At 50.5% G+C, this 24405-nt stretch overlaps 4 protein-coding genes and 1 pseudogene across 6 annotated transcripts; 2 read left to right on the top strand and 3 right to left on the bottom strand.

The window, feature by feature from the left end:
* Window positions 1-303: 303 nt before the first annotated feature.
* On the top strand, window positions 304-965 carry LOC112890863. The gene has a single exon (XM_025957731.1). It carries the CDS (start codon window positions 383-385, stop codon window positions 665-667), a length of 285 nt encoding a protein of 94 aa, XP_025813516.1. The 5' UTR covers window positions 304-382; the 3' UTR covers window positions 668-965.
* Window positions 966-1126: 161 nt separating this feature from the next.
* Window positions 1127-6138, bottom strand: LOC112889158 (annotated as a pseudogene).
* Window positions 3990-5379, bottom strand: LOC112888939 (transcription factor MYB77-like). Its single transcript, XM_025955344.1, has one exon. The coding sequence runs from the start codon at window positions 5170-5172 to the stop codon at window positions 4258-4260; it is 915 nt and encodes a 304-aa protein (XP_025811129.1). The 5' UTR covers window positions 5173-5379; the 3' UTR covers window positions 3990-4257.
* Window positions 6139-10786: 4648 nt separating the features above from the next.
* On the top strand, window positions 10787-19348 carry LOC112888938. 2 transcript variants are annotated; one of them, XM_025955343.1, is made up of 9 exons: window positions 10787-15667; window positions 16036-16234; window positions 16332-16479; window positions 16897-16981; window positions 17355-17442; window positions 17530-17800; window positions 17878-17920; window positions 18009-18112; window positions 18608-19348. In XM_025955343.1, the coding sequence occupies exons 1-9, from the start codon at window positions 11095-11097 to the stop codon at window positions 19022-19024; spliced, it is 5928 nt and encodes a 1975-aa protein (XP_025811128.1). In that variant the 5' UTR covers window positions 10787-11094; the 3' UTR covers window positions 19025-19348. The 2 variants fall into 2 exon arrangements, with proteins under 2 accessions (XP_025811128.1, XP_025811127.1); XM_025955342.1 differs by having other exon boundaries at window positions 10788-15739.
* LOC112888940 (protein TIC 21, chloroplastic-like) lies at window positions 19327-22356 on the bottom strand. Of its 2 annotated transcripts, none has more exons than XM_025955345.1 (4): window positions 22042-22356; window positions 20906-21166; window positions 20238-20441; window positions 19327-19819 (listed from the first exon to the last, which is right to left on the bottom strand). In XM_025955345.1, the coding sequence occupies exons 1-4, from the start codon at window positions 22300-22302 to the stop codon at window positions 19718-19720; spliced, it is 828 nt and encodes a 275-aa protein (XP_025811130.1). In that variant the 5' UTR covers window positions 22303-22356; the 3' UTR covers window positions 19327-19717. The 2 variants fall into 2 exon arrangements, with proteins under 2 accessions (XP_025811130.1, XP_025811131.1); XM_025955346.1 differs by having other exon boundaries at window positions 20906-21163.
* Window positions 22357-24405: the final 2049 nt, after the last annotated feature.

The raw sequence follows: 24405 nt of genomic DNA, 5'->3' as shown, positions 1-24405 counted from the left end.
GAACTTCCAACCGCGCCGGCCGCCGGCGCCACGCACCACCACCACATGCACCTGGACTCAGGCGGAGCCAGTGCGCGTGCGCGCGCGCGCGCAGGGCGACCGGCCTCGTACGCTCCCCATCCCGTGTCCCTTGCTTCCACGACGCTTCCCCAGCGCGCTGGTCTCCGGTCGCCCGCTGCCTTTTTCCAAGGACGCCTCCGACCTATCCGTCAATGGCGAGACTCCAGATCGCAGGGCGCCGCGCCTATATAAACCCCGGAACGCCACGGCCCAGGCGCAACGAACTAGCTAAGCACACGGCCCTGCACTGGCAACAAAAAGCACACACGTGCGCATACTACTACAGAGATATAGAGCATTCCTGGGCTGATCGGTGGCGAGAATGGCAGCGAAACTCGTCAGGGCGCGATCACCGGCGGCCGCCGCCGCCCTGCTCCTCGCGGCGGCGTGCCTGGTGCTCGCGGCGACGGTCGCGGACGCCAGGCCGCTGATGAGAGAAGAGCTGCCGTCGTCGTCGGTGGTGGTGGAGTCGCCGCCGGCGGGCGGCATCCAGACGGTGGTCGGGGCCGCGGAGCACGACGGCGCCGGCGCCCGCAAGTTCGCGATGAGCATCGACATGCTCCGCGGGGTGAAGGACTCCGGCCCGAGCCCCGGCGCGGGGCACTAGCGAGCTAGCAAGCTAGGCGCCCGGGTGCGGCAGGGAATGGCGGCAAGCTAAGGTCACTCAGCTGTTCTAGCTTACAGGCACGCATGCTAGTATACTTTACCGGACGGGCTCATGTTCTTTGGTGCAGTACTATGTTTTGTTTGTTCTTTACTATATGTACGGTTGGCATGTACGTATACAGCAAAATACTCCTAATGACGAAGCACCGGTACATAGACGTGCCTGTTTTCAGGTGCGATAGCTTAATTATCTTGTAACATGTAACCGCACATATATATATATATATACGGCGTCTTGGTCGAGCTTCATTATTCATTATTAGCGTTACCTCGGTAAAAGTAAGAGGAAAAAAAAAGGTACAGGCTAGGCACGCATGTACCTGGTTGGCAGGTGCTGATCAGCAAACTGTGGCGTACGGACACGGGATGGGGGGCGTACGAAATTCCACGGCGCGTCACGTCAGAAGAACTCCTGGCACTCGAGGAGGACCAGGACGTACGTTGGACTCGATCGGCCGTCGGGCCGGGCCGGGCCGGTCGAGCGGTTCACGTACCCCATCCTCACCACCTCGACCTGCGACGTCACGCCCCTGGCCGCGCAGAACGCCAGCGTCTCCTCGGCCTCCTCCACGCTGCCGACGAAGCTCCCCGCGATGGACCTCCTCCCCAGCATCAGCGTCGGGCTGGCGAAGCTCAGCGGCTGGCCGATGACGCCCATGACCACCAGCTTGCCGCCCAGCCCGAGCAGCGCGAGGTAGGGCTCGAGCGGGTGGTGCGCCGGCACCGTGTCGATGACGTAGTCCAGCGTGCCGGCCGCGGCGGCCATCGCGGCGGCGTCGGAGCTGGCGAGGAACGCGTCGGCGCCGAGGTGGTCCATGGCCCGAGGAGCTGATCACGGTCATGTGGTGGCCCATGGCCTTGGCGATCTTCACGCCCATGTGGCCGACGCCGCCCAGACCCAGGACGCCGCCGCGGAGCCCCGGCGCGGCGAGGCCGAGCCGCTTCAGCGGGCTGTACACCGTCACGCCCGCGCACAGCAGCGGCGCCGCCTGCTCCGGTGCCATCCCCGCCGGAATCGTCACCACGAACCTGCGGGGGAAAAGAAATAAAACGAATTATTCACATTCGTTGATCTTTCCACTGGTCTGTCACGTGTCGGCATGCGTCACATTGAGCCTGTGTAAGTTTCAGCTGCTTGCTCACTTCTGATCGAAGACCTTGGCGGAGGAGAAGCCGCCCTGCGTGGGCTTGCCGTCGGGGTAGACGTCGTTGTACGACCAGATCTTCTTGCTGCAGTACTGCTCGTTGCTGGACTTGCAGGGGTGGCACTGGCGGCAGCACCCGACGATGAGGCCGACGCCGACGACGTCGCCGGCGCGGAACTTGGTCACCTCGGCTCCCACCTCCTCCACCTCTCCAACAACCTCGTGCCTGGTCTCACCAAGAAGATCGAAGAAATCAGTCACAAAAACCATACGCTATTGATGCCTGTTGTCTTTGTTGAAATACTTCATTCCGATTTTGAAGTTGAAAATTCTGAACCGTTTCTTGCTCAATTGGAAGCTAAAACCAGAACAAACTACCATTATATGCAAGCTACATATTTTACTGCAATCAATCCCATCCCCATATCTGCCGAAAACAAAATCATGTAAGTACAGTTGATTGCGACTTTACTAAAAGTTGCAGGTTTGCAGCATAAATCAAGCGATGCGTCTATCTTTGCATCGTGTGCTGTTTGATTTTCTCTTCTGATTTACTACTTCGTTTACAGGATGAGAGAGAGTTCCTGTAGTGACTGCTGCTTGTTAACATAGAGAAACTGCACTTACCCAGGGACCATGGGGTACTTGGACATGCCGAGGTGGTTCTTGGCTTGGTGGATGTCAGTGTGGCAAACCCCACAGTACAAAACCTTGATCGCCACGCCTTCCGGGCCAGTCTTCCTGCAGATCAACACATTAGCACACGATCCACAATGACGATTCAATTTCAATCTTCCGGTGAAAGAGAAATCGAACGCGCTACGATGTCAGGAAAATCTGCAGATTTCAGATCTGTACTACTAGCAAACGATGGAGCTAGCCATTGGGTATCATTACAAGCTGGAATACGGTGGCAACGCAGTTACCTTTTGGAGTTTTTGAAAAGAAGAACAACGAAATCACAATTGATTTCGTGCCCATTAACCGCATCCGGCCGTTGAAGATTCGAACTCGATTTCGCCCGTCAGGGGCAGGTGGTTGTGTACAACAACATCGTATTAGTTCTCTACAAGTACACGCCATCTTGGCTCGAACAGTATGGACGAAAACTGAAGCGTGCTTTGGGCAATGCAGCTTCCTGTAACTCCGACTGAGATCTTCTTCTTCTTGTTGTTGCTGAAACTCCCACCGTGACCATGTCCTGCTGCGAGGCGCTGGCCGCAAGCGACTGGAGGGCTCAAAGGAGCTGATGGTTGTGGTTGTGGTTGTGGCGTGCGTGGATGAAGAGCTTCCCTGCGGACGAGAAGCCAGAAGAATGCCGAAGACTAGCAAAGTTCAGGTTCATAGGATGTTTGTTGGCCTCTCTCTCTCTCTCTCTCTCTCTCGGAGGTTGCGTGGGCCTACAGCACGCCGTGTGGGCCGGAGCTCCAAGAGGCCTAGAGAGCGCGCGCCTCGGGCCGAAAGTGGCTCCATCTCTCAGCAAAAATATCACGGATGATGATGAGCGAACAGAGCGGCTGGAACAAACAACGATCGCACGTTCGTTCGTCAGGCTAACGGTAGGCCTAACCCCTTGTCCACTTCTGGCCAGCCGACAAGCGAACCGAAACCAAACCCTTTCGGCTCCGCTCCTCCCGACCTTTCCCCGCGCACGACAAGGCACCAGCACCCCACCGATTCCGTTGCCGGCGCGCGGTCCGCAGACACGGACCGACCTCGCCGCGAAGCTGATCGACGACGCGTGCTTCGCCGAGAGATTTGCTAGATTAATAAAAAAAAATGAAAGGAGGGGGATGTGTTGAATGGAGGTGAGCTGAGCCCGGCAGGGCGATGGCCTCGTGAAAGTTCCATTGTTGGGGCGCCGGATTCAGGTGGAGAAAAAGGGAGGAGGGCGAGAGCGAGGTGTGCCAGCACGACAGCGAAACGCCGATCGCATCATCGCATTGGGCGGGTGTGCTCCGATCTGGATCGTCAAAAGTTGCGAAGAATCGAGATTTGGTGGGTTCCTTGGGACGCGCCGGGTTCTGCACCTGCGTTGTTTCCTTGCCGTTCCTTCCCCAGACGTGAATCCAACGGGCAACGGTAGGACAAACATTATGCGGAAAGATACAGCAGAAATGGCGAGTTCAGAATTTGCGGCGATCCATTTCGTCTTCCTTTCCTGTACAGAGGAGGCAGCGCCGCCGTACGGCCATGCCCATACATACAGCTCGAGCTTTGCTCAGCCTTGCATCTCACCCCACTCCCCCATTTTTCTCCTCGGTTCCTGGCTGCCGTTTCGATTCCACAGCAGTTCGGGAAAATAAAATTAAAAAACCCGAGACAGTTTCTTCTTTGCTACTACGCGATTGCGTTCCTCCCAGACTGATCGATCGATCGATCCGGCCTACTGGATCCGCCCGACGGCGCCGACGCGCTCCGCGGCGGCGCGCATGACGCCCTCCACCAGCTGCGGCATGCAGAGCTCGGCGCCGCCCGCGGGGCCGCACCCGGCGCGGACGCCCGCGCCCGCCATGTACCGCTGCACCTCAGCGCGGATCAGCTCCTGCATCGCCGCCATGAAGTCCGGGCTGAACGGGTACGCGGACGGAGCGGGCGGTGGCGGGGGAGGGGACGGCGAGGGCGGCGGCGGGGACGCCGGGAGCTCCTGGAACTGGCTGTGGGCGCGGTCGTGGTGGAAGCGCTGGTCCGTGCCGGGGAGCGAGAGGGAGAGGGAGGTCAGCGGATCGTCGTCCTCGGCGGGCCGGCTCATCGCGCAGTCCGCCGGCTCGAACCCGCCGGACCGCGGCACGGGGCGGTAGACCTGCCCGGACCCGGAACCGGAGCCGGACCCGGCGCCGTGGCTGAGGTCGCTGCGGTCGGAGCCCGACGACGGGCTGTCCGGCGACAGGCTCAGGCGCTTGCAGGGCCTCGCCTCGACCTCGGCGGCGTCCGGGACCGCGCCGGCGCCGGAGGCAGCGGCGGCGAGCTTGCGCTTGAGGGAGCAGTTCCAGTGGTTCTTGACGGCGTTGTCGGTGCGGCCGGGGAGCAGGCGCGCGATGGCCGCCCAGCGGTTGCCGAGCCGCGCGTGGGCGCGGACGATGGCGGCGTCCTCCTCCGCCGTGAAGGGCCGGCGCTCCACCTGCGGCGACAGCTGGTTGCACCACCGCAGGCGGCACGACTTCCCCGACCGGCCGGGGATCTCGCGCCCGATCGCCGTCCAGTTGCGCGCGCCGTGCCGCTCCACGAGCCGCCGCAGAGCGTCGTCCTCCTCGGGACTCCAGGGGCCCCTGATCCGATCGCACTCCGCCTCGGCGCCCATCGATCCCCCCGGTTCACAGGCCCTGGCGAAGAGGACAAAACACACCCCTCGACTGGTACTAGTGGGCGGCGGTTAGCGGCGGAGCGGAAAGGCGTTTGGTTCCTTGCGGTTTCTTGTCCCGTCACCAGTGGTGGTGGAGGAGGAGGCGGTGGCAGCGGAGAAGACGAGATGGGACTGGGAGAGAGGCTGGGGTTGGGGGCTATAGTGACGGGAGCGGCGGGTATTTATAGCGGCGCGGCGGCCGGTGACCGGACCGGCAGCACAGCTGGCACCCGGCGCACGCGTCGCGAGCCCCGGAGCCACCTCACGCGGCCGTACCCGCCCCCGCGCCTTGTCGTTTTCTCCAGCTGTATGCCATGTGGGGCTGGGAGCCCCCGGGCCCGCGGACCAGTGAGAGTTCCACGGTTTGACCCATGTGGCTTCGGCCCTTCGGGGGGAGTGGGGCGGTTCCCCTCGGTGGGATTCGAAATTTGAACCGTGTCTCCTGCTGCTCTCGTTCTCGTACGTGGGGCAGTGGGAAACGGCTGGTGCGGTGGTGCGGTGCCGTTGGGAGCCACGGGGGTAACGGTAACGGCCAACGGGCGGCCGGACGGGATGCGGAAACTGGAAACTCCGAACTGCAAGCCCGGTAGTTCCGGTAATCTAACGGCGTCTGCCCACGTTCGCCTTTTCTCCGTTGCTACTCAAACGCCTCCGTTACGAGCTCCTCACACAGTACTAGAGTACCACTCGTACTACCGCCGCACGGAGGCCAGCTGTTTCTCGAGCCGCGAAATTCCGTGGCCACGATCGCAAGCTTGTCGCCGCCTCGTCGTTTTGCGACGCAACGGCGACGCCCCGCTAGGCCGCTACGCGACAAGCGAGACAAGGCCAGACGTGGGACGGTGGGAGCGCGGTGGTGGAGTGGACTGGAAACTACTCCCTCCACCCGAATGGAACGGAACGGAGGGTGTGTTCGTTTGGCATTAGACCCCTCTAAAATCTTTAGAGTGCTTCTCTCCTCTAAAATCTTTAGAGGAATCGCAGTCTTATTAGAGGCTGAATTAGAGGGCTGTTCGGTGCCGGACCTCTAAAGTTTAGATGTTTCGGGTTTTAGAGGGGTGAAACGAACGCATCCGGAGACGTGGTGGTGCGTGCGCGCCCCCAGACCAGAACCCCCAAACCCCCCTTGCATGATGGAGGGCGCGGCGGCGGTGACGCGACCCGACCCGCGCCCACGGCACCACCCGCCGATGCGCGCCGTGCTTATCCATCCATCCACCCGTTCTGACCATCCGTGCATCCATCCCCCCCCCCCCCCCCCGCGCCGCTGCGCGGCGGGTGCAGGCACCGCCAGTCCATCGCGGCCGTCCACGCGACCCCTCCCCTCCCGCGCCCACGTGGGGTCCCGCCCCCCGCGCGCCGTACAGGCGTGTACCGCCCGGTACGTACCCGCCTCGGGGGCGACCTGGATGGAGCCGTGGGCCTGTCGCTTCCTTCCCCCGGCGCTGCGCTGCCCATGACCGGTGGTCCCGGGACGGGCGCGTCGGGCCGAACCGGCAGTTCGGGGGGATGGGCCGCGGCAGCCGATAGGTAGATAAGGACGGGGCTGGTCCGCGGCCAGCCTGGCGCGCAGATCTTTTTTTTTCTTTTTTTGAAAAACGGCGCGGTTTCTGCGAGGCAGTTATGGCTCGTGGCTCGTGCCATCGGCGCGCCACGTACAGCACGTACCTGTGTGTTGTGTCGCGCGGGCCGCTCGTTCGTGGAATCGTGGTACAGGGAGACGTGACAGCGCGGCCGGTTCGCCCGTTGGAAGGGAGGACGGTCGCGGCGCTCACAGTAACTGAAAGCAACGGCACTGTGAGACCATGGAGCGAGTCCTCGAGTATCGATGTCAGCTGCGGGATCGGCCGCGGCGTTCACACCTCGGCCTCCCTGACGCGCGGGCCCGGCGGGGGGAACGAGGACGCGAGTGGTGGTGAGTCACCAGGGCCGGCAGTGCCAGGCGTGGGCGCGCGGCGCCCGAGGCGCGGCCAGGCTGGCGGGGCATTGAACGGCCCCCCGCCCCACCGACAGGGGCCGGTACCCGCGAGACCCGCGGCTGCCGCTGCCAACCAACCACCACTGGCCACTGGCCACCACCCCGGTTGCGCACTCCGGCGTCCACCTCACCACCCCACCACGGCAGTCCACCGCCACCGTGCGCGCGCGCGCCCCGGGGCGGTTGGCGCACGCGGCGCGCAGCTTCCTCGCAGCTTCCTGGGACGGCTTGTTTATTGGAGCTCCGTGCAGCGGCGGTGAGCGCGAGATCTTTGCGTCGCGCGCGCATGTGGTGGCGCCGTGGCGGTTGCCTACCGCGCAACTAGCTTCGGGCGACGGGGGGGATTCCCCCGCCTGTGGCCTGCTGACCCCCAGCCCTAATCGCGCTGTCATGCGGGGTGGTCGTCTGCGGCGACGGTGAGATCAGAGATCGATCGCGCCCGTGCTGCGCATTAGGATATTTGTCCGCGGGCCCGCCGCACGGGGCACGAGGCCGCTGGCGTCAGCGGCCCGCCGGATCCGTGGATGAGCGGTTGGTCACTTGGTTGGCTTTGCAGCAGTGGTGTGCCGTTGCGTTGCGTCCCTGCTGTGCTGCGTGCCTGGCGGCGATTAGAATAGCGGGGGTCCGTGGACGCACGGGAACTACTCCGCTACTCGGGTCGTTTGGTCTGTTTTATACTGCTCCGTCGAAAGAACGTAACTCTTCCTTCCTGAAAAATCAAATAATTTTAAATCTAACTAAATTTATATTAAAATATATCAAAATTCTCCAAATAATTTAGTATAAAAATATATTATATAATTAATCTAACGATATTTCTTTTATAATATAAATGTTAATACTATTTAGTATAAATTTGATCAAATTTAAAATTATTTAACTCTACGAGTGAGAGTTGTATTTTTTGACGGAGGGAGTACGTGCAGCGTCGACCGCTCTGGGTTTTTTTCTCCGAAAAGAATCGACCGCTCCGATCGTACGTGAGCTAGTGTTGTCGCGAGCTGTGTCCTCTTCGCGTGTGGCTGTGTGCAGGGGGGAGTGTGTGGTTTGTTAGATCTGAGGTTCGGTGGCGTCAGGCAATCAGCTCGCGTCGCGATTCGTGGGGCTAGCCGTTCGTCGGGGGAATAGAAAAGAAGTGGAGACAGAGGCGGGCGGGCAGGCCGTTTGCTTTTGGGAAAGGAGGAGGGCAACGACAGGCAGTTGGTCAAGATCAGGATCGATCGAGCAGGGGGGCAGTCAGTGGCCACGTAGCCGCGTGCATGCTCCGGATCGCACCCTGCACGGGCTGCCAGCTCACGCCGCGCTGCGTACGGCCGCGGGGAGGGGACGGTGGACGAGGAGGCAGCTTCCGAGAAGGAGAACAGTCTATGTATACTCAGATTTTTTTTAAAAAAGAAAAAATTAGCAACTTATGGAACCTCAGATACCAGTGAGCAACACAACACATGGGCTGAGCGGGTGAGCAGCTGGAACAAACTGTTGGATCCGTAGGCGTTCGTTCCGTTCGGTGTGGCCGTTGGGCGAGAGGCGACGAACGACGTCGCGCCGTTGGGCTTGAGCCCTGCTGAAAACACCACCGGGACGGTGCTACTGGGCTTTCTACTAGCGATGCGGTCCAGTCCTTTCTTGCTCCGGGCAAATTTGGGCTCCTGTATATATCTGGACAGGCTTGAGCTGCGGCCAGCGCTAATGGGCCAACTTCTTACTGCTCTAGCCAGCACAAGCCCAACTACGATCCGGCTTTCCTGTTCTTCTGCGACGGAGCTTCAAGATCAGTAGCCATGGACGCGCACGCGTGAACCTCCTCTTTTCATTTGCATGTGATGATGTGAAATCCGCTCCATGGCGATTTTCTTGCAGACACTACATAGTACGGAGGCCCAGGGATAACAAATCGAGGCCTGATTTGATCTCCAAACCATCGGATCAGCATCTGACAACCTCCAACAACTCTTCCTCTATGCCTACATTATTCAGAGTGCCCCGGCGAGGCCTACCACCGTCGTCGTCGGTCCTCGCTCCCGTCCAAACCACACCGACCAGTGGTCCTCGGCCACCTTGGCCAACGGTATCACCACCACCTTGCATCACTACCATCGTACTCGCCACCTCCACAGGATTGGACTACCGGCGGCGGCTTCCTCTTTGTTCTTTAAGCTCGCCTCCATTCTTCGACAGAGGACCGCTACCTATAACCCTGAACCCCAAGTGATAATATTATCGGAGATTCGGAGTAAATGAAGAAACTCCTCTAGGCCGATTGTGGTGGTGTTGCTCGTGTTCCCAATTTTTTTTTAATTTTTACTTCCCCCAAAGTCAATCTCATGTTGCTATTGTTTGTGTGAAAATACTCATGCTGTCACTAGGAAAAAGGTGTCCACTCGTTTGTCCTAGTTTAATTTTTTCTCTCTTTGATCATCAATATCTACAATTTTACGTAGTTCAGTAACCCAAAAGGTTAACACTAATATATTGATTATGAAAACTACTTTTATAATACACAATCTTTTTTGTTTTAAGAATAGTACATTTTTCTTGCATTCGCTGGTGGGAACAAAAAAGTTTTGACTTAAGAATTTAGAATTTCCGTCTCCACATGTGTTGTTGCCATCTGTTCATCCATTTCTTCACACGATCGCGTGAAAGAATCATTAGTCGTCATTCGCTCAAACATGTCAGATGAATCCGTTTCCACACCTCCAAGTGTTCCCGTAGTGAAGTTAATAAGGCTGGACTTGCTTCATTTTTACCCTCTTCAGCTTCGACAGCCATGCATGCGAAGCAAAAAGTACAAGTAGATGATGTCAGCACGTGCAAAGTGATCTAGAACTAAAAGATACCATAAATTCAAAACCAAGTACCCAAATTAAAATTGCATCATTGTGTTCCTCTCAGCAATTACTTCAAAACAAGGCTCCACCTGTGTATGTTAGACGATAAGTTCTTTTATGATAGAAAATGCTTTGCCTTTGTACTTTGCTTGTGATTGTTCAAAAACTTGCTTACGAGCTTTGCAAAGTGTTTGTACTGTAGCTTGCTTTTGTGGATTGAGTCGGATAGGTAAACCAATGATGTCTGTGGTGCATGGAATACAAGTGAGTAAATAATTAAGTGAATATTTTCCATACCACGATGCGAGGCAGGCATTTTAATCTAATCATCCAAGCATTTTAATTTACATGTCTGTAGCCTGCACCGTCCATGCCTCGTAACAAATGGCTGGATGAACACCGTGCCAAACCTTACGATGGCATGTCACTAAACCTGGTGGGACATTTCCACTCCATTTTAACTGCGAAAAGTTGAACAAAACAAACATCAGAGATATTACTGAATTTGTCATCTCTGCAGCCACCAAATTTTTGACGTAGAACGGTAGAAGTAGCCCACACTAGCGGTACAAAATCGGTTGACGTGAGTCACGAAAAAGGAGTTGGCGTACTCTGGCCACGCTGTCCACCACCAATTTCACCGTCAGAGCCTTTAGAAAGGGTGACTCCACTCGTCACTCGTGCCGGCGCCTACGCCTCCTGGCCTAACCCAAACGTCGGATCGCGCCGTGCTTTCCCGGTCAGGCCGCACCGAAAGGGTGTTACGTCACCGGCACCCCGCCACAGATCCATCCCATCCGGGCCCAGGCCTGCCTTAGAGAGATTCCCGCAGCCGCAGCCGGCCGAAGCCGATCGCGCGTCCACGCTGCCGTTGCCGGCTGGGGAAGGCAAGCAAAGCAGCAGCAGCAGCCGCCGCCGCCGCGTCCCCACGCCGCACGCGATTCGCGCCTCCGCGACTCCTCCTCCAACCCTAGGACGAGCTGCGATTGCAATTCGCCCCAGCCCGAATCGATCGAGCAGAGACCCTTTCCTCTCCCCGCTCCCCCGGCGGCACGTCGAGCGGCGATCGCCATGGATCCGCACGCGCCCTTCGACCACCCGCACCACCGCCGCGGGCACCCCGGCCACCACCACTACCTAGACCAGCACCACCTCCACCACTTGCCCGGCGGCGGCGGCGGGGGCGTTGCCCCTTCGCGGTCTAGGTACGACTCCCACCCGATCCCCTACCTTCCTTCCGACCACCACCCCCTCCCGCGCGCCCACCACCACCAGCCGCCCCCGCCGCCGCCTCCACCGCCCCAGCCGCTGCCCCCTCCGCCGCCGCCCGCCCCGCACCACCGCCACGACGCCCCCCACTACGCCACCCTCCCGCTCCGCGCCCCGCCGGAACCCTACTCCCCACCGCCGTACCGCAACCCCACCCCTCCCCACTACCCCTACCACCAGCAACGCCACGGCGGCGGCGGCGGCGACGACGACTTCCGCGCCGCCGACGAGATCCGCCGCGGCCCCGGCCACCCCCACCCCCACCCCCACCATCTGCAGCCGCAGCACTACCACCACCAGCAGCCGCAGCACCACCACCAGCAGCCGCCGCTCTCGTGGGAGGAGGCCGAGGAGGAGGGGCGGCGCTACCCTGCCCACCAGCTCAGGGGGGTGTCGCCGCCCGGCACGCGCAAGAGGTACCGCTGCGCCATGCACGACTCGGGTGACCTGGAGAGCACGTCCAGCTCTGGCCCGCCTCCACGCCGCCAGAGGCAGCAGCTGCACCCAAGCTACTCGCCAACTCCGGAAGACAGTTTTGTAGATAGGGCAATTAGTTATTCTGGTTACAGCAGCCACGAGGGCTTTGTAACTCACAGTGACAGTAATGGTAACAGAAAGATGCCGATGTCCACGTCGGCTATGCTACCTGGCTCGCCTAACTCCTTGGGTGCTGGGTATCCGAGGCGCGCCCCACAGGTCGCCCCTGCGAGAGTGTCTGTGTGGCAGCGAATTGAGGAGAATCCCTCAGTGTATGCGCCGCCTTCTCCAAGGAAAGTGCATATTTCACCGAGTAAGACCAAGAACTCCTTGTCCGCTACAAAGGAATTGGCCAGCATGATTTCTTTGGATTGCAAGGCAAAGAGTAATGATAAGGATAGTGGTGATAGTGCAGGAGTGAAGAAGAATGCAGTGAAGACAAATGAGAAGGTGCTGGCTTCAGTTCTTGTAAAGCCTTCATCGGAGGCCAAGGAAAAAGAAAGAGCTGTAAATAAGGTTACCAAGAAGTCTGATAATAAGGTTACCAAGAAGCCTGATAAGGTTGAGAATAATATACCGGGGTTCACTAGTGGTGGTGTGAGATCAACCGCTCTTCCTAGGGCTGGTGGGAAGAAAGTGAAAAAGATAGTCATCAAGAAGATTGTTAGGAAGATTGGCCCCAAAGATAAACAAACTAGTAGTCCAATCGTGTCAGAAAAGAAGGATGCCAGTGATGCAAATGCAAACACTTCTGAGAAGGAAGAAGGTGAGATCACATCATCATCTTTTGAGAAGGATGCTATTTCTGCACACAATTTGGTCAGCACTAGTGATACAGCTGGAGTTGGTAACACTGTGGAAGTCCAAAAGGAACAAAATAATGACTTGGTGAATCTGAGCAAGAGCAATGCTGCTCCAACCATTGCAGCTATGGATACTCTTGATACAGCGAGTGTTAGCAGGAGAGAACATCCTGGAAAAGAAGATGATAAGAGCTTCATGAATTCAGTTGATGGTAATGTTTCATCAGCCATTGAATCTACTAAAACATTTGGCACAACTGGTGAGCATCCTGGGAGAGAAGAGGAAGGGGGTTTCATTGATTCAAGTGGTCTAAATGCTGCTTTTCCTTGTGAGAATAATAATTCTCAGAAGGAAGAGGGTGGTCAAATTCTGGCAGTTTCAGGTGCACTCAATGTTACAAGTAACCCCCCAAGGATGCTTGATGCTGTGAAACCACATGAGTGTGAATTGGAGAACATTGAGAACAAAGTTCCTGAGGTCCTGAGTGGAAACAATCCTCATAGAGGTAAAGATGATACCGAAGTATTTAGTGGAAGTGGGAATGGCTGGAGGGAAGAAGGGAATTTCCTTGTTAATGATTCCATTAGAAGACCTATGACAGCTGAAGTTCTCATGACAGTGAACAAGGATGACAATGAAAAAGAGGGTATGATTCTGATGGGTGCGAGTGAAGTGTGTATTGCTTCTTTAGGGGATTCTGAGGGAGCTCCCAATATACAAGAAGCCGTTGTTACTCAGGGTGCCCGTAAGGAAGAAGGTAATATGCGTAACAACCCAAGAGAAAAAGATGTGTTATCTGTTAGCTCCTGGGGAGCCCTTGATACTCTGGACATTAGTGTTAATGAGAATAAGGAGAAAGAGTGTAGAATGCCCATTGAACCAAGTGAAGCTACTGCTTCTTTTACACAACAAGTGAAAGCTTCGAATACACTGGAAGTTGGTGTTATTGAGAATGTTCATAAGGAGATACAAATGCCCATTTGTTCAAGCTCATCTGAAAAAATACAGTGCCCCAAAGCTCCCAGTACAGCAGAAGTTGTTATTAGTAAGTTTGTTCAGAGTGAAGCAGGCAAGAGCCCTACAGATTCAACCGGAACGTATGTAGGAACTTCAGATAACTCTGAGTATGCTCCAGAATTTGTTGTAGAGGGTAGAACTGAAGATAGCAGCATGCTCCATGATGCAAGATCTGCTTTAAGTAAGTCAGATATCCCCAGAGATGTTGTGAATACAGAGTTCTCTGATCTGCGGCCATCTAGAGATATAGGGAGCAGAATTCTGCCATCATTGGATGATGATCGTATGAAGGATTCCTCTGGTGCTGTTAGTTTGAATAATGGTGTAGGAAGGAATACTACATCTCAAGTAGCAGAACTGGCACATCTTCATAGAACCCATCTGTCTCCTGATATCAATTTCTCCTTACATTCCCATGATTCACCATCTATATCTGGTTATAGTGAGCATTCTGTTCCTACAGCTTTGACCCTCGGTAATAATATATATTTCAGTAGCGCAGAGAGTGAAGGACATCCTGAGGAAAACCATAAGCTAGTGGAAGAAAACCAAGGATTTGATGCCAACAAAAGAAAGGGTGAATCTGGCAGTGACTTGATCAATGTAGGTGTTCAGAATTGGTTGACTTTACCCCTGACAGTCAGTTATGCGAATAATGATGCTACTGGCAGTACTGATATGTTAGATTTGGACCAGATTATGGATGAAGGGGCTTCTGTCTGTCAGGATCATGATAGTATGCCAGAAATGAAGCAGCATGGGAGTATTGATGCTTTGTCTGGCCAGGATGACAACCTTAATCTATGTGGTAGAAATACACATGAGTCAGACCTGTTGGCAACTAAAGAGAGAAATAAGGATGTTGAGAATGAGAGTGAGATCATTCTCCCAGGTACTGTTAATTTTGTAAATGTTTTAGATCAATACAGCATGCACGCAGTGGATGAACCTATAGATAAACCCATTCTCTTATCTTCACAAGCCATTGATGCTCCAGGTGGAGAGTTAGCTTCTTCTCAGGTATATGTTGATCCAGATCACACCTATCACAGTAATGCTGAGGATTCTGTGGCTGTGTCAATCACAAAGCCTGATTCGTTATCTTCCTGGATTGAAGCCATTGTGTCAGAAGCTAAAAAGGAACATCAATTATGTAGATCCACTCTACCTTCTATCAGTTCTCCAGACAAGGTATTAGCACCAAAGGAGGTTAGCAGGAAGGCAGTGTCAGATTCAGTAGTCAGTTCTGTTGTAAAATCTCCACCCAGAGTTAATATTGCGAGCTCCACGGTTTTGAAGGTTCCTACTAAGCAAGTGGCTTTGCCCAGCTCATTGCGAGAGCCTCCTCGCATAAACCAGAGTGCAAGGCACAGGACATGGCGTCGTGACAATGTTTCATCTTCTAATGCATCTTTGCATGTTTCTCAGCCTTCAGGATTGCCCCCTAAACTGCCTGTAAAGAAGAATGGCAAAAGTCAAAACTCTTATATCCGCAAGGGTAATGCGCTCATTAGAAATCCAGCCACTGGAAATCACCCTCATTCTTCTTCAAACCTAGATGCTCAAAATAAGTTGAGTAAGCCTGTTATGAGGAGAAGCTTGAACTTCGTCAGGAAAGTTGATTCAAATGACGTTGTGGCACGCACTAATGTTTCAGTTGAAAGACCCAAGACTCCCCCTTTGCCACTTCACACCAAATCCATCAGTTCTGCTGTGAATCTTTTGGAGCCAGTGTCTCAGACTTTGCAGAAGCAGCAGGTTCTTGAAACTGAAAAGGAAGATTCTAGTGCGCAGGTAAACTCGGGTGTTGATAACCCACTCAATATTTTGCATAAGCCTGAACTCCTGGATGCTGGTAAAGCAGTTAATGTAAGACCGAAGTCAAATCAACTAGCTGCTGCACAGGTGCAACATCCTGGTGACTCAAGTAACAGTTCGATGGATAAGGTTTTGTTGCTGCAGCCATCAACATCTGATCTCTATTTCAAGAAAAGGAAAAATCAGATTATTTTGGGCCCCTCTACTTCAGATGTTACAGGTGCAAAAGATATTACTCAGGCTGAGAATATAAAGTCAGGTGAGAGTAAATCTCTAATGTTTGCATCCGCCAACCATAATATGACTGTGGCCAAGGACAGACCACACAAAGGTAACATGTTATACAAAATGCTTGCTCCTGATGCCTTTAACCAAGTTGTTGCAATTTAGTTAACATGCCAAATTTCTCTAGTACGCTGGAACTTGATTGGAAATTACATATTATGTATTTCACATCTATCAAGCAAGTGGTTCTACCTGTCTTTCCTTTAAAAAAAAAAAAATCAGCTGTCTTCATCAGTGTAAGGGACATGAACTAAATTGAAAGATTGAACCATAACTAAAATATGAGATTAGCTGATAACATTTTGAAATATCATTTTTGTATCTTTTTCTTCTCCAAAGCAGCTCTTCAGATGACAAATGCTGTGGGAAGTTTCTCTCATGTATGGACACTCAGTGGACAACATCCGCGGAAATCTTTTGTGGGAACTAGTCATATGAAGGTCTTCCCTCGTATACTTCCATGGAAAAGAAAAATATTCTGCCAGAACTTCAGAAGCAGTTACTCTTCATTGTTGAATACAAGCTCGTTAGGGATAGTGAGGTAATCAATGGCAAACTGGTCTGGTCTTTCCCCTATTCTCTAGAATCAATCCATTCAATTTGTTAATGGCATGTCATGCTTTTCTACCATTTATCAGAAAACTATTGCAAACAAGGAAGAGAAGTACTATTTATACTGTCTCGACTGATGGATTCTCTCTTCGGAAATCTGGAGTGTTAAGTTTAGGCGGATCAAGTTTGAAATGGTCAAGGTTCCTTGAGAAACATTCTCAAAAGGTTAATGAGGTACTGAAGTCAACCCTTCCTTAAATGTGAATTGGATATAGTGAGAACCATTATAGCATTATATTCAGATGCAGATCCCATTATAAACCTGTGAAAATAGATTTACTAACTATAATGAACTTTACTTTTTTCTCGTGAAGCTTCTAACTGAAATCTTTTGGCTGATCTCAAATGTAAATGATTATCCTTAATGATTCTGTGGTTTGTAGAGTCGACGTTATTAGACTGTCAGGAGAGTCATAAGAACAGCTGCATGCCTAGCTTGTTTCCTTTCATTTGTTAAATCTTATATAGAAATGGTACACTTGCATAATCTCTATGCTTTTCAACAAAAACATTATTTTCTTTAGTTTATTATAGGGCTGCTACTTTGCGCTTGCTTGATCAAACATGAGCAACTTTTAATCTGGATCGCAGGAAGCTACACTGGCAGTTGCTGAAGTTGAAAGAAAGAAAAGAGAAAAGAGAAAGCGGCAGTCTCTCCGTAACAAGGGAAGGAATGGTAATGCATTAACTTGTTTATCAATTATCAGATATGGTTTGCTCTTCTGTTGCCACCATCTTGGTATGGTTGAATTGTATGCATGATACATAACTGTATACTTCCATTAAATGCATCTGTTCCTTCTTTTCATATAACCTATGCTTCTCTGTGTTAAAATTCAACGAGTTACTGTAGCCTCAGTTGGAAATTCATGATTGATTATTAATTATTTTTGATGATTATACCTTTCTATGTTGAAACACATTACTTTGAACTGCCTTTCTTAGAGCTACCAGTATATAGCTTCCGAATTCTCATATCTGGCATTAATTTGCCCACTAGATTTGTGTTGTTTTCACTGATGGTTCATGATTCTCGTTTTTTTTTCCAGATCAATACTCTGCACTGGTTGCTGCCAATCAATTAAGAAATAACAACAGATCATCTTCAGATTCCAGGGTGTCATCAACTTGCAATGAGTATGTTTTGCAGCATGCTTTTGCTTGTATTCATATTAAGAAAAAGAAACAGAATCATGACATCTCATTCTCCGTCTTTCTAAACAGATATGTGCGTGTTAACAAAGGTAACCAACTGGTTAGAAATCCAAAGAAAGTAATCCGCATGCTAGCAAGTGAGAAAGTTCGATGGAGTTTGCACACTGTCAGAACACGCTTGGCAAAGAAGCAGCAATATTGTCAATTCTTCACTCGCTTCGGCGAGTGTAAAAAATCTGGTGGCAAGTGTCCCTATATTCATGACCGAGCTAAGGTGGCTATTTGTACTAAATTTCTTAAAGGCTTGTGTTCTAATACTAGTTGCAAACTGACTCACAAGGTAAGATATTTCTTCTTGATTCTACTGCTAATCATGCTTTTGATTTTCTTTTTCCATCATGAGTATCTGTCCTGCAGGTCCTTCCAGAAAGAATGCCAGATTGTTCTTACTTTCTGCGAGGTGATTCACTTTAGTGTCATTGCACCGATGTTCAGTATGTTTTTGCAAACATATGCTTGCTTACATGTATGTTTGGTATCGCTAGCAGGGCTTTGTACCAACACAGCCTGTCCCTATAGGCATGTGAAAGTGAACTCAAATGCTCCTGTTTGTGAAGATTTTTTGAAGGGATATTGTGCTGATGGCGATGAGGTATTTATGATGTCACTAGAAATCTACTGATCTTCTTTTGAATTTTTATTTACGGACCTTTACTGTGAATTGGAGAGTATCTAGGTGCATCGTTTTTCTGGATGGATGAAATAAAAGCCATTGCTTCCACTTAGTTAGTGTAGACAATATTCTGTGACAAAATTAATGCATGTCAATTGATGTTCTTTTATATTATTCTGACAACATAAAATGCTTAAGAAAATAAAAAATGTCTCAAAATATCCAAATTTTTTTAGTTTCGTCAATTTGAATAATCTAATTTAGTTTAGTGTTTCTTCATGTAGCTAAATAGATTTAAAATGTGGAAGTAGAGTAAGCCTTTTTTTTGGACCTATGCTGGAAAAGCATGGCTCTGCTTTAAAACAGAGCTTGTTCATCTTTTAAACTTTGGGGGGCCTTAGATGAACTTTTTCATGTTCTGAATCAAGATCACTAATCTTTTCATGGACTTGAAACAATCTCTATTACAAGCAGTGTCGTAAAAAGCACAGCTATGTATGCCCTGTCTTTGAGGCGACAGGAGAGTGCCCACAAGAATCAAGATGCAAGCTTCATCATCCCAAGAAGAAAAACAAATCCAAGAGAAGCAGAGTAGACACCCTCCAAAACAACAATTGGGGCAGGTATTTTGACACAAGCATTGACCATGGAAGTGGGGCAAGGGTAGTTTCTTCAGAGGAAGATGAGAGACAGAAGCCGGAGCAAGTCTCTGGTGATGACTTTGTTGCTGACTACATTGACCTTGGTGCCGATATTGAAGTTGATGGAGATGTGGATGCTTCAGATGATATACAGCTGATGGAATTGGACTCAGGGAATCTCAAGATGCAGGCTGACAGTCTTGATGCACGAATCAAGCCACTTCGGATCATGAGAACAGCAAGAGTTTGACAGTTTCTTCCACAGGACTAGATACAGCTGCAGTGTTCTTACTGAGTCAGGGCGATAATATTACACTGTACATGAAGACTTGAAGAGGCTGAGGTGCTGACTGGAGTGTCTATCTCTTGAAGACTGGCTTATACAGGGCGATCAGTTTTTGCTTGGTTGAAGGTTTGATTTTGTACATCTCTTAGGAAATGTATAGGTTCATATGCCAGTAGTAGAGCGGTGACTTACTTGCTGTATTACCTGTGTATTTTCAACATTACCCAGAGTTGAATGTAACAAACAGTCATTTACAGTTGTAAAGAGAAAATAGAAATTTCTTTTTTACATTGCCTTGCACATCTTGTTACATACTTGCATTTCCGCATTTTGTTTCCAAGATACATTCAGATGCTGAGCGTAAGCAGTGTACTCCCCTAGGTTAAAAATATTGTACGCCGGAGCTTTCGTCGGGTTTGTACGTGACAGGCTGACAGAAATGGCCCATTATTCTCAATTCTGAGAAGGGCCATGCTCGTATGTTTGGAATCTATCATTCAAATATGAGAAGCTAATGCAACTATATCAATTTGAGCTCATAATTCAAAAGGAAAGGAAATCAATGAATACAAAAAAGATGCACTGGAACTCCGTAACCAGAGAACAAAAAAGCTGGAACATATGAGCTCGTCATGTCTTGAGAACTGAACGCACAGCTCATGCTGGTTTTGGGACCGGGGCAGCTTCTGTTACACTTCGCAGCAGCTCGAGTGAGCTCGATAGCCCAAGGAAATGCGAGAGAATTGTGTTGGCTGAAGCCTGCACATGATTATCGTTAATTAAAAAAATCAGGGTTTCCATAGCATCAAATCTAATAACCATGATACGATCAATATGACCAACAAAAATCGAATTTTGAAAATGTATTTGTTCTTTTCTACCGGGTGACGTTTGGGTTTATCCTAGAACTTCCTTTACTACGAGGACAAGCCAGTGACTATTGGAAATGATCATACTATTGACTTTGATTTGACTAATGATTTTCAGTTCCCAGGACGGCTGGACCTTGCATGTTCCAATGTTCGTGAAGATAGTGCATGCCATTTTGAAATGCATGGATACTTTCTCAGTATAAATATAACAGATCACTTTGGAATCTCGAAGTCTGAAACACCCACATAACCTATTACCCCTGAAGCGAAGCAAACAATCAAATAGAAAATAAATAGTGGCATACCTGAACAAGAAAAATATCTAAAGCAAGAACAGGACTCTGGCCAGGGGGTATCCCCTGGTAGTAGGGCACCGATGAGGCAGTGAGGGCTTTGGCTAACAAAGCACCTACGGTGGCCTGCAGGCCAAGAACTGCAGCACCCATTCCAACAACATTAAGCACAATACTATTTCTCAGATTGTTAACCACAGCAGCACGGGCAGGAGCCTGGAAAAGAAAGGAGAAAACAGTTATGTCTAAAACAGTTTAGCAAGATGCCACGCAAAGCACGCGCACCAAATATTGTTGGCCCCCATTTGGCTCCTAATAGAATTGGTTTTGGGAGTTTGTTTTCAATTCTTATTTAGCTTCAATAAGAATTCTGTTCCAGCCAATTTAGCTTCCAGCAGATTTAGTGAAAATAAGTCCAATAGCTACAAATAATTTTGTGTAATATAATTCTGTTCCAGCCAATGAACTTCCAGCAGATTTAGTGAAAATAAGTCCAATAGCTACAAGTAACGTGTGCGCATGGTTGTATGATCCAGATGCGGAGATGAGGTGGCTGTAGACAGGTACAAGATGGTGTGCCACTATCATAGGCTAATGTAAGTGGTGTAGGAGCAGTACCTTGTTTAACATAAAAAAAAAAGACATTGCAGCTGTACAATTATTTTTGGCAAAGGGAGTACCTTAGCAGGTTCATTTGCTGTTCTTCTAAGCCTTTCAGAAAGGCGGATATAACCAAATGACCGGAATACTGAGATAAAGGCTGCGATGATACCAAGCGAAGTTGCACAGAATGTAAAGGGAGCTGTTGCATCCCCTGTAGCAACTGCCGAGAGTGTCAGAATTCCAGCTGAAACAGTTGTGCACACCAGTTGGGACCAAAATCCCAGGTTACCCAGATTCTTAAAATACCATGCTGTTTTCTCTAGTTTTTTGCTAACCTGCTGAAAGAAAAGGTAAATACTGATTGTCTAATACATGAGAATCATATTATACATGGTAATTAACATGTTGTAGAGCATGACCGTTGGTAGATCATGTAACCATATGATGGAGAAAAAATAGCCTGAGAATCTAGAAAAGTCACCATGTTTAAGTTTGTTTAGAACACACTCTATTGAACTTTGATGATTTAACCAAACTGCATGACAGTACGATAACCGAAGATAATGCCCGGTAGCTACCACATGGATTTGGAATAGATTACAGTGACAACTTCTGGAATCATGTAGAGAAAAATATCACATTTTACATGAGATCTTGGTGAAATTAAATACGATATCTGGTATGGCACAACTAAACGATACCTCAGTATGAAAACTTCTGATGGACTACAAGGCAACGTATCTACAAAGTTTAGCAGGAAGTATGGTTCTATAATCCTGATCAAATGCTGCGCTGATGTGTTTTCAACAGGAAGTTAACTAAGCGAGAAAATCTGTCCTTTTGGCACACTTTGACGTGCCAGGCATGAGTACTACTTCATTCCTTAACACCAGCCTGCAGAACGCATTTCGGCATTTGGTTGCTGCTGGCGTCCCTCAAAGCAGAAGCAGAAAAAGAAAATACCACGTCAGTATATTTTCCTTGTGCCTGCGTTCCCGAGGTGCACTACTCTCAAACATCGGCACCTAACCGACCGATTATTACAGGAATCAGAAACAAGGAGAGAAAGGTTGCAGAACCAATTTCACCAGGACACTAGACCAAGTACTAACTGTCCTTGAACCAGACATCCACATCCCAAATCCTAGGCTGTTGCCTAGTAGTACGGCTGCTGGAGCTCAACAAATCAACCAAGAACGCGAGTGATTGGCACCTTAGCAAGCTTTGCGCGCTCGGCCCCATCCTCCGCAGAGAGAGGGGTGGGTTCAGAAGGGCCGGACGCCGCCGCCGCAGCGGGGTGGCGCGGCAAAGAGCTTCGGCCAGCAGCATAAGATGAGGTTCCAGTACCAACGGTGGCGGCCCCGCGGCTGGGAGCGGAGAAGCTGGGCTTCGGTGCCGGAGAGGACACCGGCCGCCACCTCAGCGTTGGGAGGGGCGGCCTAGGCGGCGCCGGGTACAGGAGGAGCGACCACATTTGTCGGCGAGAGGAGGAGGAGGAGGAGGCCGGCGTCAGGCGGTTTGCCGGTCACGGGATTTCTCTTTCTCAGTGATTCTTTGCTTGGAGATTAAAAAGCTCGTGTCGGAACTTTGGTCAACGTGGCAACAACTTGTCATTTTAGCATTTTGTATTTGCCGGTTGATCAAATGCCGAACACAATTGGTACAATGGTATTTGCAACTTAAAAAAATATATCTGAAAACAAACCTCCATTCATTACGTACTTTGATTGAAGGAAAGTATTCATAAAAAGATTAATCCTTATTTTTCTTGTAATTTTTATCAAATTACAATAAAAATCTTTATCATCACTTGAATAAAAGTATTTTGAAGCAATTTTTAATATACACTAAATATGCATATTGCAAAACACGGTATCGAACATTCATAGGTGAATATCTACAACCATACAAACATACATACATAAAGGAACATATCTTACCACAAAGCCAGAAGCTACACGAGTATTTAGACTCCAAACCTCCAACCAAGAAACATAAAAAACAAAAAGGGAAGAATTAAGAAAGAGTGAATGAAAGACTAAATTTCGAACTTCTACGTTCTTTCTTCAACCTTATTTTGATCCTCATGCAGCAATAAATATCTTTCATCAGTTGTCTCTTGATGTAAGGATCATCGATAGTCCTGTGCTGTCTGGTCGTGATCTATAAACCACGCTAGGTCGATCTCTACCACGCGACCATATCAGGCACCACCATTGCTCCAAGCTGACTATGGTGTCGCCACCAAAGACTCCAAGAGGATGCCTCGAGAGGAGAGTAGCATACGATGCTGCCGCCACCCGAACCAGTGCGTCGATTCTTTAGTTTTTATTTAGGTCAGTCCATGTAGGTTGAGGTCTTCACAGTAATGCCTTCAAAATGGAAAACGATGCCCCTAGCACCGTCATCATTGGCAGTCGAGGATCAAGTTAGACTTTCGTCCAAGAACCCGCATACCAAGAAGGCGACCGTTGACCCCTGGCAGCTCCACCAGCGTGTCCATAGGACGCCCAGTAGATCCCAGACAAGAGGGCGGCAATCGGAGGCGAGCACCCCATGGCAGCGGCCACCGGAGGCGAAAGACGTCCTCCACAGAAGCTCAGCCTAGTAGAGGTTGGTTCCGCGCGCTGTCGCCGCTGCATGTCGTCGGAGCCATGGGCCACACAGCCACAGACTGTCGCCGTTGCAGTCACGGTGGCGAAGATGAGGAATGCTCGCCGACGACACGTAGGGGGAGGACCCCGCCCACTGCCGCCAGACCTCTACGGCCCCGAGGCGCCGCGCCTCAGGCCACCGGGAGCCGGGCCCCGCCACGGGGAGCTGCCACTGTCGCCGAGTACATCGATGAACTATACGCGCACGCCAAACCTCGAGCTTTTCGGCACGAGCAGTGAGCCCCGCATAGATCCGGCTAGGTAGACACCAGCTCTGGGCATAGAGGTGCTGGATCCGACCGCCGCCAATAGCCGCCGCCCATGCTAAGAAAGTTTACAGTAGCTGTCGGAAACGGGGAAGACAAAGAAAGGATACCTCGCCGCCGCTGTCCATGCAACTGAGTGGGCTTCCGCCGGTCTGCTCGGGCGGCGGCGAAGAGAGGGACGAGGGAGGAGGGAGCTTGCGGTGGCGGTTGCTCGGATGCCACCCAAGTCGTCGACGCAGGGTCAACAGGTGCATGTATATTGTTTGATCAACTTTTAGTAAGAAAATAAAAAAATTTTACTTTTTTTTCTTATTTACAAGTGGACACAAACTAATATATCATCATAAACCTAAAAGAATCTTATTTTTGAGACCCATTTAATGCACCTTTTGTACGATCTTGTAACCTCCTAATTTTACGACTGCTAAAGAAACCATAATCAGCCAATATATAAACCCATATGGATAAAAAAGATATTCTAGTAACCAACACCTTCGATTTTCTTTTGAATTTCTAAACTTTATGAATTTTATAACATACTGCAATTTAAGCAATAAGAATCATATAATAAGATTTGCTACTAAACAAAGAGTTTTATATAAGAATAAAATCACATAAGAATTTTTTAAGTTCTCATAAAAAATTCTTCACGCCCAC

The sequence above is a fragment of the Panicum hallii genome, chromosome 4 (genome assembly GCF_002211085.1).
Source record: "Panicum hallii strain FIL2 chromosome 4, PHallii_v3.1, whole genome shotgun sequence".
NCBI classification, from domain to species: Eukaryota; Viridiplantae; Streptophyta; class Magnoliopsida; order Poales; family Poaceae; genus Panicum; species Panicum hallii.
The sequence above is the reverse complement of the archived record's forward strand: the minus strand, read 5'-3'. Positions and strand labels throughout refer to the sequence as shown.